Here is a 20,099-nt window from a genome sequence, read left to right as displayed (position 1 = left end):
CCGGCCCGCCCCCGCCCCGCCCCGCGCTCCTCGGCATGCACATTCCTCGTCGCCACATTCCTGGGCTTAACCGTGTCGCCGCCGGGGCCGGCTGCGCGGGGGAGAGTCGTGGAAGGCGCCGCCGGCGCCCTGCTCTCGGCCCGAAACGTCTCCCTACGGCCGGACGCCTCGGGCTGTTGAAGTTTCGGGACGGGAAGGATTGCGAAAGAGGAGTCTCTGCAGCCTCCCCAACTTCTTCCCGTCTTCTAGGGAAACCACAAGACTTTCGGGAGGAAAAGGGTGGGGGAAGTCTCCTCGGGAGGAAAAGTCCTAGCAAACACCGAGGGACAAAGGCGCCCCCATGCCGCGCCCTGCGCCCCGCGCCCCGCGCCCCTGGGGACCCGAGTGGCGGTCCGGGGCGGTGGGAAAGCGTGAAAAGCACCGAAAGCGCTGGGAGCGCGTCCGTAGCGTGTCCGGGGCGGTGTCGCTCCCAGGGACTTTTCAGGGCGCTTGGCCCCGGGTGACCTCAGCTGAGAGGCCTCGGGGCTGGCGGCGGAAGGCCAGGGCGGGTCCCCCGGTCCGAGAGCGCCTGCAGTCGCCCAGCCCAGTGGCCCTCGGGGGACTCGGCCTGACCCTGAAAAGCGACCGGACCACCCGCGGCTGCAGCCCTCCAGACGCGGGCCTGGGGCGCACCGACACTGGAGCCTCCCCACCGTGTCCGTGCGCCCCACCCCGCGGCCCTGGCCAGCCACCAGCCCCCCTCTGCCTTTTTACTCCGCTGCAGGGTGTTAAGACCGTTGGGTGTGGACGCGTCCTGTATCCAGTCCCTTCCGTCCAGCTGCCTGCCCCGGGAAGCCCCATGAGCCCCCGCTATGGCCTAGAAGGGGTCGGCGACCACGAGGAGGGAGGCTGCTCCGAGGCCAGGCTTTCCCAGGCCTGGACCTGTCCAGGTGGGAACGTGGAACTTTCCGCATTCAACGGGCATTTATTCGGCAGCTACTAAGTGTTGGTGGGCACTGAGGAGGGCTGGATGTGGGCTCTGGGTAGGACAGTGCCTTTCCTCCAACCCTGTCTACACCACCGGCTCTCACTCATATCTCTCCGGGTCACTAAGCAGCTTCGTTTAGAATACAAACTCTCCAGGAAGACCCTGGGGATCGGTCATACGCCTCCTTGAAAGTAATCCTGCCTGCTATTGCGTAGTAACGCGCGGGACACAGCCCTGGAGAGGGGCTTTCAGAGCGTTTCGAACAACCTCCGTCTCCCCTGCGGGATTCGCCGACCCGCAGGAGAGTCAAGTGAATTGAGATTCACTACAGTGCAGAGCTGACAGCTGGTGTAACCACGGTCCCGGCGGATGGGGACGGCCGCAGGATTCCGGAACCACTGGGACACCTTCGGTCAATCTCAAAAATGGAGGAGGGGGTCCTGGAGAGAAAGGGCAGAAGGCCAGGCGTCGAACAGACTGACGCAAGGTATGGGACAGTACTTCTCAGGGGAGGGTCTTAGGGGAAGAAGGAGCAGTCGTTTTTTGCACTTGGGGGCGGGGGGGAGGGGATAGTACTAAACTACCAGAAACTCAGAGCACAGAGCACCTGGAAAAGACGAAACAGAGTGAACAGGAGCTGGGGAAGGAGTCGCCCAAGAGGAATGTGAATGTGCTCATTTCGACTTCCTAGGGCTTCCGTTGCTACACCCAAACGGAACCCTAGGACGCCCAACCTGCAGCTCAGGACAGCAGATTGCATCATCTTTCTCAGCCGAGGGTCGACTGAAGCCCAAATCAAATCTAATTGTATTCATCTATAGCAAGGGGGTAATCTTCACGTTTAGGTCCTATCTGCAAAGAGTCGTGGGACAGGTGCGGGACCGGCGATGTTTTGTTCAGGTGTGCAGGAGTCAAGTTGGAATCAAGGAAAACTAAGAACCGCAATGAGCCCTGTACTAGCCACCGATGATTCTGCTCTCTGGCCCTCAGTTTTTGTTTTGTTTTTTTTTTTTTGCCTGGCTTTGTATTTTCTCCGGTGCCAATAATCTGTGAGGGTGAGCCTGCATAAACAAAGCCCCCACGATCAGTGTCCAAATCCTGGGTAGCAGGACAATCACTAGTGTGGGAAATGAGAGCTGTCGTTAGCTGCTGTCCAGTCAGCCCCTAGTCCTGGGAGCTCCATGCGTTATACAGAGTGCAACTGTTCGGTAGAATTTTCTTGGCTGTAATCTTTATGAAAGCAGCTCACCAGGCTTTTCTTCTGGGGAGCTGCTAGGCAGGTTCAAACCACAAACCTCTCCGTTAGCAGCCAGCTGCAAACTGCCGACATCACCCAGGCTTCTAGAAATGAAAATCCTATCGTGTGTCCAGTCGATTCCGACTCATGGCAACCCTATGAGACAGAGAAGAACTGCCCCATAGGGTTTCCAAGGCTGTAATCTTTAGGGAAGCAGACAGCCATGTAATTCTTCCACGGAAGGGCAGCTGACCACCAACCTTTCAGTTAGTACCCGAGTACTTTTAACCACTGCACCACCAGGGCTCTTTTGAAAAGGAGTAGATGGCAAAAATTATTTCAGGACATAATTTAGTTGTTTCTAATGGTTAAGTGCTTGGCTACTAACTGAAAGGCTAGAGGTTTGAATCCATGCAGGGACACCTTGGAAGAAAAACTTGGCAATCTACTTCGGAGAGATCACAGACACTGAAAACCTTATGGAGCAAAATTCTGCTCTGAAATACAGTGGGTAGCCATGAGTTGGAATCAACTCCATGGCAACTACTTTGTTTTTTAACAAAATTTGAAATACACATACCTTTAATATAGCAATTCCCAGGCTATGATTTTTCCAATGGATATTAAAGTTCCTCAAGATATGCATGGATGTTCATTGCAGCATGTTTTTTAAAAACAAAACTGGAAGAACCACCCATGTCCATCAGTAAGGGGCTGATTAAATAAATTAGAGACATCAGACTCTGCAGGCATTAAAAAAGCATTAGGTAAATGCATATGTGCTAATAAGGTAAAATGTCCAGTATATACTATGTGGAAAGGGCCATACTGAAACTCTGCCACGGCCTAGTGGAGCCAGCTCCAGCTCATAGCGACCCCGTCCTCACAATCATTGCTATGTCTGAGCCCACTGTTGCAGCCACTGTGTCAATCTGTCTCGTTGAGGGTCTTCCTCTCTTTTCTCTGACCCTCTACTTGACAGCACAATCTGCTCTCCCATACACTTTCTAGGGACAAAGGAAGAGCACAGAGTAAAGTAAGGGAGTTTTTACAGAGGATGGGAGCTATGATGGAGGCCCCATGAAAGAAATCTATGTACAGTGAAACCTGCGGAAGCTGGAACCTGTGTAAGGCAGAAAACGCAAATATTTTCCGCCATAGAAAAGTGATAAGACTGCACTGTGTCAACAGGGGAAAACTTTCGACACCTGGAAAAATAAGTCCGTCCCATGAAGTTCCAGCTCTTACAGGCTTCACTGTACAGAAGGTAAACAAACGTTAAAGAAAAGGGATGGGGTAGAGAGGAGCAGACATGACACTGAAATGCAAGGGCGTGCCAGGACACTTGTGAAAAGAAACTGATGTGCAAAACTCAAGGACTAACCTGTGTGAAAGAGCCCAAAGCTGGAAACAGCTAGTTAGGAGCTGTGGTGCTACTACAGGTGTGAGATGGATAAAGGTCTGGGTTAGGAAAAAGGCAATGGAGAATGAAAAGGGTTGATCTGGCAAGAATTTGTGACTGATTAGATTAAGAAGGGAGAGGTTAATAGACTAGAAGGAGGAATCTGGGACTAGTTCAAGATCTTAGGCCGTCAAAAGAAAATCAAATAGCTAAAAAAAGTTGAGGAAGCCCAAAGGGGATCGGATACGGGTTTGATTTGAGAAATTAGAGCTACCCAGCTAACTAAAGTTCAAGCAATAGGTCAGGACTGTAAATATATGGTTGGACGTCATCCACATGAAAGTTTATAGAGGACTGAGGGCTCAAGGACTGAGTCTTAGGAAGAAAATTTCAGTGCACTTCAAACAGAATTAGGTAACCCATCTATAATCCTATCTTTGACCTATAGCTCTTCAGTAATTTAATATGCTTTAGTTGATTTTTTGAAATTTTATGGCCTCCGTTTTCAGTAAGCATGTAAGAATTAGTTACTAGTTGGTAAATCATCTCTCAATGAATTGTTGTTGTAACCTTTCTTGTTATACTAGTGAACCGACTCATGTGTGGGACAAGATGAACTGGTTTTCAATATTTTGATAATATCCCTTGTTTCCTCAAGGATCACAGATTATATAAATTGGAAATTCTAAATAAGAGAAAGTTGTTTTTACTCTTCTGCAATTGAACTGATTAAAATAAATAACATCTTTAATTATTACAAATAGGTAACCCTAATCCACAATTTCTGAATTTTCTTGTCTAGACAGTCCTTAAGAAGACAGGCATTTGATCTTAAAAACTTCCTAGTGCTAGGCTAAACCAGAAACCTCAATTACCATAACCACTTCCCGCCTAGTTAATTATTATACTGACACCTCAGGCAAAAACAATCATTCTAATTATATAATAAACAACATCAAACAGATTAGGTTTTACCTTATTCACTGCAGATAGGTGACCTACATGGAGCAAAATCTGTGGTTGCTACCAAAACTCTAAAATCTGTCTTTATTATTAGTAAAAAGAAGCAGAAGCTCAAATGCCATATGTGAGATTCTCAGAGGGCCCCTCCTGTCACCGTGGGGCAGACACTCCGGGTAAGTTCTCATTACATCCTCTCTTGCATGATGAAATAATATGAGGTTCCATATTCTTTTTACCATCTTTAATTAGCATATTTTTTATCCCAATTTCATAGTCTCTAAATTAAAAACAGCAATCTTTAAAGATGGACTTTATTCCCTCATCCATGTCTTTTAAAACAATATTACTTTTCCTTTCCCGTCCCTCTGAGTTTCCTGTTAACATCTTTATTTTTATTAATTTACTTATTTATTTGTTGATCTCTCTCTACCCCTACTTCATCTTCTCTCCTCCCTGAGTTCTTGTTTCCCTGACCTTTAATGCTGTGAATTTGGCTTTAAGAAATTTAGCTCCAATATAATCTCCCAATTTTGTCTTATTTAGAGATAGTCAAATTGAATAGGAAAAAGAAATCTACATAATAAAGTATGTTTATCTCGACAATAAACATGGAAAAGTGTTCAACATCATTAGAAGCCAGAAAAATCGAAATTAAAACTACAATGAGATACCAATACATGGCCGCTAGATTGGCAAACATTAAAAAGTCTAATTATATCAAATGTTGGCAAAAATGTGGAGCAACAGAGGCAGGGCCAACATGGCGGAGTCGTCAAACGCCTCCTGTGGTCCCTCTTAAAACAAAGACCAAAAAAACAAGTGAATCAATTATATACGACAATCTGAGAGCTCTGAACATCAAAGGCAAAATTGAGGAGTCAAACGTAGTGATGGGGAGGGAGAGACAGCTCAGAAGCAGCGAGGGTATGCCAGACCTGACCTGGCTGGCAACCTGCTGGCTGGATCAGCCGGCACACAAGGGCTGAGGCAAGCAGTAGTACTCGGGATGTGTTTTCCACACCAGGAGAAACTGAGTGGCAGAGAGCCTCCTCAAGCATCCAGAACCAGAGAGAAGTGATGCCGAATCTGCGAAAGTTAAGTCCAAGCATCCGACCTACCGTGGGAGATCAAAAAAACCCTTTCCCCCTCTGGGAAGCACCTCTCTCCCATTTACCCACCACCTCTCCGCTCTGCTCTGATCCCAGTCCGGCTTCAGCGAAGGCTGCACCCCCTGGGCCAGAAGTGGAACCTGTCACAAGCCCCAAGCCATTCTCCTGACTTTGGAGAGGGAACAAACTAACAAACAGGAAAAAATAATCTGCCAGCATGTCCTTAAGCCGGGGCTCAGGGCAGGCACAGTCCTTTTTCTTAGGCACAGGCAAAGGGGTCCATGGACTTTGAGTGCCTTACACCCCTACCTAGACCTGTGTGGGCCCATTTCAACAGCGTATGCCCTCAGCACAGTACAATAGGGTATAAACCTGATGCCAATTTTCAACTGCAACAGGCAAGGGGGAGTGACACTGCCCTGCTCATTAAGCAGGGTCCTCACCTACCCACATCAGGGGCCTGAGGACTGGTGGATCCACGCACTCCACCAAGCCACTTGAGACAAGGGTCTGAGAATAAGTGGTGCTTCCCAGACCTTACAGCCAGCAACATTGTGTCCCCAAAGTGTGGCTGCAAAACCCACCCACCTATGCACTCTAGGGAGTGGGGACACTCCTTCCATCCAGGCACACAGAGACAGTGGTCAGTCCCCTACCTTGCTCAGCACGTAATCCCCTCCTACAACCAAATACTGTGCCTACCCCAAACACCATACATAGCCTTGCCTGTCTAGGACTGTAGGTGAGAGCTTGCACCACACACTCGGTGATGGACGACCTGGACACCTGAGCCAAATCCACGCAAGAAAAGTAAATGGACTACTGGGCTCACATAGCTAGTAACAGCTCTAACCACCTGATGAAAGAATGTGACAGCTTCAAAGAAGCCAGTAATCAAAGTAGCTCACATGAACACCGTATTTGGGCATATCAAAACAAAACAAGAACCTAGGACACAGTAAGCAAACATAAAATAAATAAATATAATAACTTATTGATGGCTTGGGGACAACAGTCAATATCAAATCATGTAAATAGCAGACCATGATGGCTTCAGCAAGCCACCAAAACAAAGAACCAAGAAACCTCCTGGAGAAAGATAAGATCTTGGAGTTACCAGAGAAAGAATTCAAAAGATCAATATACAGGGCTCTTCAAGAGATGAGGAAGGAGATCAGGCAAGACACAGACCAAGCCAAGGAACACACAGACAAAACAACAGAGGACCTTAAGAAGTATACAAAACCATAATGACAAATAAAACAGGCTGCAAGAATCCATAGAGAGACAGCAAACAGAAATCTAGAAGATTAACGATAAAATATCAGAATTAGACAACTCAGTAGAAAGTCATAGGAACAGAATTGAGGCAAAGGAAGTCAGGATTAGTGAGACTGGAGATAATGTACTTGACACCAACTTATTTGAGGAAAAATCAAATTAAAAAAAAATTTTTTTTTTTAATGAAGAAACCCTAAGACTTATATGGGATTCTACCGAGAAGAATAACCTACAAGTGACTGGAAAACCAGAACAGAAAATACAGGGAGAATTGTTGAAGATTTATTGGCAGAAAACTTCCCTGATATCATGAAATATTAGAAGATATCTATCCAAGAAGCTCATCAAACCCCACACAGGGCAGATCCCAAAAGAAAGTCCCCCAGACATATTATAATCAAACTTGCCAAAGCCAAAGATAAATAGACAATTTTAAGAGCGGCAGAACTCGAACCCAGGCCTCCCACCTCCCCGTCAGGGTGTCTGCAACCACTGCTTGCGTTCTGTGTGTTCTTAGCACTGAAATTGTGGTTGGAGTCCATCCGAAGGGTGTGGGATGGGGGGTCCTGCGTTTGGATCTGTGCAGTAATAAGCAGGGCTTATTGAGTGGTGTCACAGATGGGGCAGCCTGCTGGAAACCCTGTCGGGGGTGGAAGGAGAAGAAAGAAAGGGGCAGGAGGGTAGGGAGAGGAACTCAGGTTGGTGAGTAGCGGTTGCCTGCCAAAATTCTTCAGTACGCCTTGTCTAGCAAAGCCGGCCTCCAGCCGAGTAAATACAGTGGATAGCTGCCGGGCTGACAGCAGGCATCAAACAGTCCTAAACTGCCCCAAATCCGCAGCGCTTTTGAAGCAGCAGTAGAAAAAGGATGCCTATGCGCTACAGAGGCCTGAAACTTTTAATAGTTTCTTCCTGGCCTCAGGATGTCCTGATGAGGTATTAGAGGAGGTAATTCAGGAAGAAAAGGACAAATAACCACCTCTGTCTGAACGAAAACTCATCTACAAAGGAGAGTCAATAAGACTAAGCTCTGACTACTCAGCAGAAACCATGCAGACAAAAAGGCAATGGGATGACATATGTAAAGCCTTGAAGGAAAAAAATTGCCAGCCAAGAATTATATATCCAGCAAAACTGTCTCTCAAGTATGATGGCAAAATTAGGGCATTTCCAGATAAACAGAAGTTAAGGGAATTTGTAAAAACCAAACCAAAGTTATAAGAAATACTAAAAGGAGACCTCTGGTTAGAAAATCAATAACATCAGATAACAACCCGAGACTAGAACACAGGACAGAAAAATCAGATATCGATGCAGATAGGGAAGTCACGAATATAAATCAAAGCTAAAAACACTGAAAATAGGGAAACAGAGACATCAACATATAAAAGATGACAATGTTAAAACAAAAAAGAGGGACTAAATAATGCAGTTATAGACCTTTCGTATGAAGATGAAGTCAAGGCTATACCAAGAAATAAAAGTTTGGTTTAAACTAAGAAATATACAAGTAAATATTAAGGTAATCACAAAGGAAACTAATAATCCTACACATCAAAATAAAAAAGAAGAAAAACATAAAGACTCAGTAAATACAAAATTACAACAATGAAAAAGATGAAAAGAAAATACATTGAAAAAAAAGCACAGAAAATAAAGTGGAACAAAGAGACTGTCAACAACACGCACAAAAATACATCAAAACGACAGCACTAAACTCATACCTATCAATAACTATGCTGAATGTAAATGGAATAAATGTACCGATAAAGAGACAGACAGGGGCAGAATGGATTAAAAAAACACAATCTGTCTATATGCTGCCTACGAGAGACACACCTTAGACTCAAAAACACAAACTAAAACTCAAGGGATGGAAAAAATATATATCAAGTAAACAATAGCCAAAAAAGAGCAGGAGTGGCAGTATTAATCTCTGACAAAATAGACTTTAAAGCAAAATCCACCACAAAGGATAAGGAAGGACACCATATAATGATTAAAGGATCAATACACCAGGCGGACATAACCATAATAAATATTTATGCACCGAAAAACAGGGCTCCAGAATTCATACAACAAACTCTAATAGCATTGAAAAGAGAAATAGACAGCTCCACAATAATAGTAGGAAACTTCAACACGCCACTTTTGGTGAAGGACAGAACATCCAGAAATAAGCTCAATAAATACTCAGAACATCTAAATGCCACAATCAACCAACTTGATCTCATAGATATATACGGAACACTCTACCCAACAACATCCAAGTATACTTTCTTTTCCAATGTACACATTCTCCCAGAATACACCACACATTAGGCTCAAAGCAAGCCTTAGCAGGATCCAAAACATCAAAATACTACAAAGCATCTTTTCTGACCATAAAGCCATAAAAATAGAAATCAATTACAGAAAAAGCAAGGAAAAAAAAATCAAATACATGGAAACTGAACAACACCTTTCTCAAAAAACTAGTAGGTTATAGAAGCAATAAAGGACAGAATAAAGAAATTCATAGAATTAAATAAGAATGAAAACACATCCTACCAGAACCTTTAGGGCACAGCAAAAGCAGTGCTGAGAAGTTGATTTATAGCAATAAATGCACACATCCAAAAAGAATAAAGGCCCAAAATTAAAACATTATCTCTACAACTTAAAAAAATAGAAAGAGAAAGGCAAAAGGAGCCCAGGGGCACCAGAAGAAAGGAAATAATAAAAATTAGAGCAGAAAAAAATGAAACAGAGAATAGAAAAAAAGTTGAAAGAGTTAACAAGACCAACATCTGGTTCTTTGAAAAAAATCCATAAAATAGATACACTATTGGTGAAACAGACAAAAGAAAAACAGGAGAGTAAGCAAATAACCCAAATAAAAAATGAGATGGGTGATGTCACAACAGACCCAAATGAAATTAAAAGAATCATAACAGAATACTATGAAAAATTTTACTCCAACAAATTTGAAAACCTAAAGGAAATGGACAAATTTCTAGAAACACACTACCTACCTAAACTAACACAAACAGAGGTAGAACAGCTAAATAAACCTATAACAAAAGAAGAGATTGAAACAGTAATTTAAAAACTCCCACACCTCCCGCCCCCCCCCCCCCCAAAAACACCCTGGCCCTGACTGACAGCTTCACTGGAGAATTCTACCAAACTTTCAGAGAAGAGTTAACATCACTACTACTAAAGATATTTCAGAGCATAGAAAAGGATGGAATACTCCCAAACACATTCTAGGAAGCCAGCATAACCCTGATACCAAAACCAGGTACAGACACTACATAAAAAGGAAATTAAAAAAAGAAATTACAGACCAGTATCCCTTATGAACATAGATGCAAATATCGTCAACAAAATTCTAGCCAATAGAATTCAACAACATATCAAAAAAATAATTCACCGTGACCAAGTGGAATTCATACCAGGTATGCATGGATGGTTCAACATTAGAAAAATGCAATTCATCACGTAAATAAAACAAAAGATAAAAACCACATGATTTTTTTTTTGTTGTTTTTATTGTTCTTTAAGTGAAAGTTTACAGATCAAGTCAGTCTGTCATACAAAAATTTATATACACCTTGCTATGTACTCCTAGTTGCTCTCCCACTAATTAGACAGCATACTCCACCCTGCATCCCCCGTGTCCATTCAACTTCTGTCCCCCTTCTGTACCCCTCTGCCTTCTCATTTCCCCTCCAGACAGGAGCTGCCTACATAGTCTCATGTGTCTACTTGAACTGAAAAGCTCACTCCTCACCAGTATCATTTTCTACCCCATAGTCCAGTCCAATCCCTGTCTGAGGAGTTGGCTTTGGGAATGGTTCCTCTCTTGGGCTAACAGAAGCTCTGGGGATGATGACCTCCAGGGTCCTTCTAGTCTCAGTTAGACCATTAAGTCTGGTCTTTTCATGAGAATTTGAGGTCTGCATCCTACTGTTCTGCTCCTTCAGGGACTCTCTGTTGTGTTCCTGGTCAGGACAGTCATCGGTTGTAGCCAGACACCATCTAGTTCTTCTGGTCTCAGGCTGATGTAGTCTCTGATTTATGTGGCCCTTTCTGTCTCTTGGGCTCATAATTATCTTGTGTCTTTGGTGTTCTTCATTCTCCTTTGCTCCAGGTGTGTTGAGACCAATTGATCCATCTTAGATAGCCATTTGCTAGTGTTTAAAACCTCAGACACCACTATCCAAAGTGGGATGCAGAATATTTTCTTAGTAGATTTTATTACACCAATTGACCTACATGTCCCCTGAAACCATGGTCCCCAGACCCCCGCTACTGCTACTCTGGCCTTTGAAGTATTCGGTTTATTCAGGAAACTTCTTTGCTTTTGGTTTAGTCCAGTTGTGCTGACCTCTCCTGTATTGTGAGAACCACATGATCTTATCAATTGATGCAGAAAAGGTGTTTGACAAAGTACAACACTCATTCATGATGAAAACTCAGCAAAATAGAAGTAGAAGGGAAATTCCTGAACGTAATAAAGCACATTCATACAAAGCCAACAGCCAACATCATCTGAAATGAAGAGAGTCTGAAAGCACTCCCCTTGAGAATGGGAACCAGACAAGGATGCCCTTTATCGCCACTCTTATTCAACATTGTGCTGGAGGTCCTAGCCAGAGCAATAAGGCAAGAAAAAGAAATAAAGGGCATCCAGATTAGTAAGAAAGAAGTAAAAGTATCCCTATTTGGAGATGATATGATCTTATACACTGAAAACCCCAAAGAATCCACAAGAAAACTACTGGAAATAATAGAAGATTTCAGCAAAGTACCAGGACACAAGATAAACATACAAAAATCAGTTGCCTTCCTCTACGCCAGCAAAGAGAGCTTCAACGAGGAAATCACCAAATCAATACAATACCCCACAAGAAGATAAAATACTTAGGAATAAATCTAACCAGAGATGTAAAAGACCTATACAAAGAAAACTATAAGACACTACTGCAAAAAACTAAAAGAGACCTACATAAGTGGAAAAACATACCTTGCTCATGGATAAGAAGGCTCAACATTGTAAAAATATCTATTCTACCAAAAGTGATCTACAGATACAATGCAATCTTGATCCTATTCCAATGACATTTTTTAATGAGATAGAGAAACAATTCACCAACTTCATATGGAAAGGGAAGAGGCCCTAGATAAGTAAAGCATTACTGCAGAAGAAGAACAAAGTAAGAGGCCTCGCATTACCTGGTTTTAGAACCTATTATACTGCCACAGTAGTCAAAACAGCCCAGTTCTGGTACAACAGATACAGAGACCAATGGAACAGAATTGAGAATCCAGACGTAAATTTATCCACCTATGAGCAACTGATATTTGACAAAGGCCCAAAGTCTGTTAAATGGGGAAAAGACAGTCTCTTTAACAAATGGTGCTGGCATAACTGGATATCCACCTGTAAAAAAATGAAACAAGACCTGTACCTAACACCATGTACAAAAACTAATTCAAAATGGATCAAAGACCTAAATATAAAATCTAAAACCATGAAGATTATGGAAAAAAAAAATAGAGACAATGCCAGGAGCCCTAATGCATGGCATAAACAGAATACAAAACATAACTAACAATGCACAAACACAAGAATAGAAACTATACAACTGAGAGCACCTAAAAATCAAACACTTATGTTCATCTGAAGACTTCAAAAGAGTAAAAACACCACCTACAGACTGGGGAAAAACTTTTGGCTATGACATATCAGATCAGAGTCTAATCTCTAAAATCTACAAGATACAGCAAAACCTCAACATCAAAAAGACTAATTACCCAATTAAAAAACGGGCAAAGAATATGAACAGACACTTCACCAACGAAGACAATCAGGCGGCTAACGTACATGAGGAAATGCGCACAATCGTTAGCCATTATAGAACTGCAAATCGAAACTACAATGAGATACCATGTCACCCCAACAAGGCTAGCATTAATCCGAAAAACACAAAATAATAAATGTTAGAGAGGTTATGGAGAGACTGGAACACTTATACACTGCTGGTGGGAATGTAAAATGGTGCAACCACTTTGAAAATCAATTTGGTGCTTCCTTAAAAAGCTCAAAATAGAAGTATTGTATGATCTAGCAATCCCACTCCTTGGAATATATCCTAGAGAAATAAGAGCCTTCACCCAAATAGATATATGCACACCCATGTTCATTGCAGCACTGTTCACAATGGCAAAATGATGGAAACAACCTAAATGCCCATCGATAGACAAATGGATAAACAAATTATGGTATATTAACACAATGGAATACTACGCAATGATGAAGAACAATGGTGAATCCGCAAAACATCTCGTAACATGAATGAATCTGCAAGGCATTATGCTGAGTGAAATTAGCCAGTCACAAAAGGACCAATACTGTATGAGAGCACCATTATAAGAACTCAAGTAAAGGTTTAAACACAGAAGAAAACATTATTTGATGGTTACAAGGGTGGGGAGGGAGGGAGGAATTCACTAACTAGATAGTAGTGAAGAATTATCTTACGTGAAGGGAAGGACAACAGACAATACAGGGGAAGTTAGCACAACTGGACTAAACCAAAAGCTAAGAAGTTTCTTGAACACAACCAAACACCTCAAGGGACAGCATAGGATGGGCAGGGGCCTGGGGACCATGGCTTAGGGGGACATCTAGATCAATTGCGATAACACAGTTTATTAAGAAAATGTTCTACATCCCACTTTGGTGAGTGGCATCTGGGGTCTTAAAAACTTGCCACCAGCCATCTAAAATGCATCAATTGGTCCCAACCTACCTGGAGCAAAGGAGAATGGAGAACACCAAAGACACAAAGAAAATATTAGTCCAAGAGACAAAATGACTACATAAACCCAAGACTCCCTCAACCTGAGACCAGAAGAACTAGATGGTGCCTGGCTACCACCATTCATCGCGCTGACAGGGAACACAACAGAGAGTCCCTGATGAAGCAGGAGAAAATGTGGTGCAGAACTCAAAATCGGGTAAAAAGGCCAGACTTAATGGTCTGACTGAGACTAGAGGAACCCCAGAAGACATGGTACCCGGACTCTGTTAACGCAGAACTAAAGCCATTCCCAAAACCAACTCTTCAGACAAAGATTAGGCTGGACTATAAAACATAAAATAATACTCTTGAGGAGTGTGCTTCTTAGTTCAAGTAGATACAGGATACTAAATGGGTAGCTCCTACCTAGAGGTGGAATGAGAAGGCAGAAAGGGATAGGAACTGGTTGAATGGAAACCGGAAACCCAGGGTGGAAAGGGGGAGTGTACTGTCACGTTATAGGGTTTGCAACTAGGGTCACATAACAATATGTGTATAAATTTTTGTATGAGAAATTAACTTAAGTTGTAAACTTTCACTCTAAGCACAGTAAAAAAAAAAAAAAGTGTAGCACCAGGGATTCTCATCAACAACTGACAGCTGTACAAATAGGTACAACAACCATTTGGCCTTATCCTGGAAAGTTGAAGACATCGATTCCTATGACCCCACAATTCTTCTCCTAGTTATATCCCTATAGAAACTCACACATATGTAGCAGATACATGTACAAGAATGTTTGTTGTTGTTGTTAGGTGCTGTCGAGTCAGTTCCGACTCATAGTGACCCTATGTATAGCGGAACATCAAACCCTGCCTGCTCCCGCGCCATCCTCACAATCGCCGCTGTGTTTGAGCCCATTGTGGCAGCCACTGTGTCAATCCATCTAACTGAGCTATAGTTCTTCCTCAATGAACTATAGCTACACAAAACACCTTGGGTGAATCTTAAAACATTATGCTGGAGGAAAGAAGCAAAGAAAAGAAAACAATTTTGTAGTATGATTTCGTTCATACAAAGTTCCAAAAAACAGACAAAACCAAAACATAAGTGGTAAAAGCATAAAGAAAAATAAGGAAGTAACTACCACAAAGGTCGATATAGTGATTACCTTCAGAAGGAGGAATGATAATGTTCTATTTCTTGACCTGTTTGCTTTATATTTGTTAAACTTATGTTCATGTTTTATGCACTTCCCTCTCTCTCTCTCACACACACACACACAGAGAAAGATGGGAGAAATACTACAGTTTTAGTGTGAGAAGAATGCCCAACACCTATCCCAACACTTGGGAAATGTGGATTAACAAACATGAAAAATTTACTTACAGTTAGCACATTTGGTATGTGAATGCACATGCTGCATTATTCTTCCAATTCAACTGACCTTCTAGACTAAGACAGATGTCACCTTGAAGACTAAATGTGCCTGAGCCAAGCCATGGTATTTTCAATCGTATCATATGCATGCTAAAGCTGGACAATGAATAAGGAAGATCAAAGAAGAATTGAAACCTTTGAATTGTGGTGTTGGCAAAGGATATTAAATATACTGTGGACTGCCAAAAGAACGAACAAATCTGTCTTGGAAAAAGTACAACCAGATTGCTCCTTAGAAGCAAGAATGGCGAGGCTGCGTCTTACACACTTTGGACATGTTGTCAGGAGGGATCAGTCCCTGGAGAAGGACATTGGGCTTGGTAAAGTACAGGGTCAGCAGAAAAGAGGAAGACCCTCAATGAGATGGATTGACACAGTGGCTGCAACAATGGGCTCAAGGGTAACAACAATTGTAGGGATGGTACAGGACCGGGCAGTGTTTTGTTCTGTGGTGCATAGGGTCACTACGAGTAGGAACTGACTTGACGACACCTAACAATAACAACAGCAACAACAACGTTTTCAAGTGTTAAAAAGCGAAAATGTCATCTTGAAGACTAAAGCATGCCAAACCATATCTTTTCAATCACCTCATATGCATTTCAAAGCTGGACAATGAATAAGCAAGACCAAAGAAAAATTGGTGCATTTGAATTATGGTGTTGGTGAAGAATATTGAATATACCATGGACTGCCAGAAGAACAAACAAATCTGTCTTGGAAGAAGTACAGCCAGGATGCTCCTTAGAAGCAAAGATGGCAAGACTTCATCTCACATATTTTGGACATGTTATCAGGAGGGACCTGTCGCTAAAGGACATCATGCTTGGTAAAGCAGAGGGTCAGTGAAGAAGAGGAAGACCTTCAGTGAGATGGATTGAAACAGTGGCTGTAATAATGGCTCAAACATAGCAACAATTGTGAGGATAGTACAGGACTGAGGAGTGTTTCATTCTGTTGTCCATAGGATTGCTACAAGTCAGAAGTGTAATGGCACCTAACAACAAAATGTTTTCAAGGTTCATTCATGTTGTGGCATGTATCAAGAAGTCATTTCTCTGTATGGCTGAATAATGTTGCATTGTATGGATATGCCACATTTTGTTTATCCATTCATTTGCTGATGAACATTTAGGTTGTTTCCACCTTTTGGCTATTGTGAAACGTGCTGCAATGAACACTGGTGTATAGGTTTTTGTTCATGTTCTTGCTTTAAGTTTTTTTTAGGTATATACCTAGCATTGGAATTGCTGAGTCATATGATACTTCTATATCCAACTTTTTGAGGAACCTCCAAACTGTTTCCACAGCAGCTATACCATTTTACATTGCCACCAGTAATGGATTACAGGTCTACGTTCTCCACATTCTCACCAACACCTGTAGTTGTCTGTTTCCTTGAGTGTTACCATTCTAATGTGGGTGAGATGATATCTCATTGTGGCTTTGATTTGCATTTTGCTAATGGATAATCATGTTGAGCACCTTCTCATGTGCTTGTTGGCCATTTTAATGTCTTCTTTGGTGAAATGTCTGTTCAAGTCCTTTGCCCATTTTTCAATTGCTTTGTTTGTCTTTTTTGTAATGAAGTTGTAAAACTAGACCAGAACATTTTAAAACCATAATAAATTCTTTACAACAATAATCTTATGCAACAAATGCTCTATTTTGTTAATAAGCATTATCAATTTAAAACAACACCATTCACAGTTGTCCAATGGTGGAGGTGGGATGGTAGCTGGGATGAAGTGGGGCCAGACTCCCTGAACTACACTGTGCACAGCAATTTCTGTAGCACCTACCCTTCAACTCATCTCACCTCTTCCTGCATAAAACCTCAAGATTACCTCTCTTCTAGGAGTTACTAAACCCTCAAATCTAAAAAACAAAATGATTTCTTCACTCATTGTTATAGATTGAATTATGTCCCCCAAAAAATGTGTGTCAACTTGGCTAGGCCATGATTATCAGTATTCTCAGTATTGTGGGGTTGTCCTCCATTTTGTCATCTGATGTGATTTTCCTATGTGTTGTAAATCCTACCTCTACGATGTTAATAAGGCAGGGTTAGAGGCAGTTATGTTAATGAGGCAGGACACAATCTACAAGATTATGTTTTATCTTGAGTCAATCTCTTTTGAAATATAAAAGAGAGAAGCAAGCAGAGGAGAGGAAACCCATTACCACCAGGAAAGGAGAGCCAGTAGCCTTTGATCCCAGGATCCCTGCACTGAGAAGCTCCTAGAGCCAGGGGAAGATTGATGCCAAGACACACGGAGGTTTCTAAGGAACTCTGGCTCACAGATGTCAAAAAAAGGCGAGACCCTTCCCCCAGAGACAATAGAAAGAGAAAGCTTTCCCCTAGAGCTGGCACCCTGAATTTGGACTTCTGGCCTCCAAAACTGTCAAAGAATAAATTCCTATTTGTTAAAGCCATCCATTTGTGATATTTCTGTTATAGCAGCACTAGATAACTAAGGAACTCATCCATCGAACATTTATTGACCACTTAATAACAGAGTTCTAGAGATTAAAATGTGAATAAGAGTAATCTAACCTGCTAGATTGCAATATTGATGTTCAGTCTGTGGGTTTTTCCATATACTGTAGAGACAGGCTTGGTGGATCTACTTCCGAAAAATTGGCCATTGAAAACTATAAAGCACAATTCTACTCTGATACACATGGCGACACCATGAATCTGAATTCACTCAACAGCAACTGGTTTTTTGGTGTATTTTCATGTCTTTAAATACCTGTAATTTTGCTGGTGTAGTACTGTTACTTTGATATATTAACGATCGGAAACCCTAACCACTGACTTCTTGAGACGTATCCAAGACAGTTTGACTCTAACCTTTTATTTAGAAGATGTGAAACTTAACAAATTTGAAAGAATAAAATGAATACCTGTATATCTCTCCTCCAGAATCAAGAGATATTAACATTTTGCCACCCTGCTTTTATTTCTCTGCCTTTAGAAATAGATATATATAAAATTGATATAATAAATACTTAATAGACAGCCCATATTCAAATTTCTCCAATTGCCCCAAGCCATTCTTGACAACTTTACTTTTTGTTTCTTCATTTGTTGGTTTAAAACAGGATCAGTCAAGGACATCACATTGCATTTGATTGTCATGTCTCTTTAGTCTTCTTTAATCTAGAACAGTCCCCCAGCTTTTTAGAAATGGTTCATAACAGTGACATAATTTTGAAGAGTTTGGGCCAGTGGTCTTGCAAAAAATCCACAATCTGGATTTTTTCAGATTATTTTTCTTATGATAAGATCCAGTTAAATTTTTGTCAAGAACACATCATAGGTGAGGTTGTGTCCTTCCTGCAGTATCATCTCAGGAGGCACATGCTGTTCTGTGTCCCATCATTGATGACTTAGTTAAGGTGGTGTCTGACAGACTTATCTGATACCATTTAAAAGCTATCTTTTCTCTTTTATAATCAGTAAGCATCTATCGGGTGATACTTTGAGACCATATGCATATCCTTTTCCCTATCAATTGTTTCATCCACCAGATTTGGTGTCCATTGAAGATCCATGCTTGGGTTAATTATCACAATGATGGTTCCCAAATGGTGATATTCTTCTACATTTATTAGCTAGCACTTTTATGTACAGGAGAGCTTTCCCTATCCCTTCCTGCCATTATTTTTGTCACTAGGGACTCATTGTCTTAGTCATCTAGTGCTGCTATAACAGAAATACTATAAGCGGATGGCTTTAACAAAGAGAAGTTTATTCTCTCACAGTCCAATAGGCTAGAAGTCCGAATTCAGGGTACCAGCTCCAGGGGAATGTTTTCTCTCTTTGTCAGCTCCGGAGGAAGGTCCTTGTGATGCATCAGTCTTCTCTTGGTCTGGGAGTATCTCAGTGCAGGAACCTCAAGTCCAAAGGACACGCACTGCTCCAGGTGCTACTTTCCCAACTCTCTGGTAGCTTCTCTTTCCCAACTCTCTGCTGGCTTCTCTTTCCTTTTATCTCTTGAGAGATAAAAGGTAGTACAGACCACACCCCAGGGAAACTCCCTTTAACATAAAATTACAATCAGAAAATGGAGGACAACCACAGAATACTGGAAATCATGGCCTAAACAAGTCAATACACACATTTGGGGCAGGGGGGCATAATTCAATCCATGACATTCCACACTTGGCCCACCAAAAATCACATTCTTATAACATGCAAAACATATTCATCATCATATCATAGCAAGTCTTAACTCCAAATCCAAAATCCAAAAACTCTTCTTCATCTGTGAAATCTAGAATACAAGTTATCTGCTTCCAAAGGTACAATGGCAGAACAGGCAGAAGATAGACCTTTTCATTACAAGTGGGAGAAACTGGAGGAAAAGAAGGAATAACAGGCACCAAGCAAGTCAGCAGAACACATTACATTAGCCCTCAAGGCTTTGAAAATAATCCTTTGTTCTCTGAGACAATTTACACAATTGCCCTGCCCTCTAGACTCTAGGTATTGGCCACACTCTTGGTTTCTGAGTGGAGGCCCCTTGGCCCTGGGCTTCAGCTCCATCTTCCAGACTCACTGGGACAGCAACTTTGCTCCCTTGGTTTTAGGGACACTATTCTCCTAGTCCATCTGAGTGGCAACTCCACCCTTAGAAACACCAGAGGCCATGGCCCCACCCTTTGAAACCCCTGAGGCCATGACCATACCTTTTGTGACTGAGGCAACTTGGCTTCTTGTGTTCTTTGTCTCTTCAGCTTCTGCTTCCTGGTTTCTGGGCTTCTTGGGTCCTCGGCCTCACAGCCACATCTGCCCTGCTGGGACAAGTGTTCCAAAGCTCAGTAGCTCTACCAATAAGTGCCTGGAGGCACTCCACTCCACCAAGAAGCCTTCTGCACAAGGCACTCAGCTGTCTCATTCCAT

General features: G+C 42.2%; 1 protein-coding gene across 8 annotated transcripts; it reads left to right on the top strand.

Moving 5' to 3' along the window:
• The first annotated feature begins 19 nt into the window (after positions 1 to 19).
• LOC126065183 (uncharacterized) lies at positions 20 to 16,733 on the top strand. 8 transcript variants are annotated; one of them, XR_007514742.1, is made up of 3 exons: positions 20 to 1,454; positions 4,664 to 4,742; positions 15,034 to 16,372. XR_007514742.1 is itself a non-coding variant. In XM_049865010.1 (3 exons), exons 1-3 carry the CDS (start codon positions 341 to 343, stop codon positions 16,412 to 16,414), a joined length of 678 nt encoding a protein of 225 aa, XP_049720967.1. In that variant the 5' UTR covers positions 20 to 340; the 3' UTR covers positions 16,415 to 16,733. The 8 variants fall into 8 exon arrangements, 7 of the variants coding, with proteins under 7 accessions (XP_049720967.1, XP_049720965.1, XP_049720961.1 ...); XM_049865010.1 differs by lacking the exon at positions 15,034 to 16,372 and adding an exon at positions 16,405 to 16,733 and having other exon boundaries at positions 20 to 929; XM_049865008.1 differs by having other exon boundaries at positions 20 to 929; positions 15,202 to 16,372.
• The last annotated feature ends 3,366 nt before the right edge of the window (positions 16,734 to 20,099 follow it).

Source organism: Elephas maximus, chromosome 21, assembly GCF_024166365.1.
Source record: "Elephas maximus indicus isolate mEleMax1 chromosome 21, mEleMax1 primary haplotype, whole genome shotgun sequence".
NCBI lineage: Eukaryota > Metazoa > Chordata > Mammalia > Proboscidea > Elephantidae > Elephas > Elephas maximus.
This window is presented reverse-complemented; position numbering and strand designations above follow the sequence as displayed.

Excerpts from the sequence above, each read along its gene's own strand:
- LOC126065183 (XM_049865004.1), top strand. The coding sequence starts at position 341 with ATGCCGCGCCCTGCGCCCCGCGCCCCGCGCCCCTGGGGACCCGAGTGG. Across the intron at positions 930-4,663 it reads CCAGGCCTGGACCTGTCCAG|TAAAAAGAAGCAGAAGCTCA; the intron begins GTGGGAACGTGG and ends CTTTATTATTAG. Across the intron at positions 4,743-15,033 it reads CCGTGGGGCAGACACTCCGG|AGAAAGATGGGAGAAATACT; the intron begins GTAAGTTCTCAT and ends ACACACACACAG.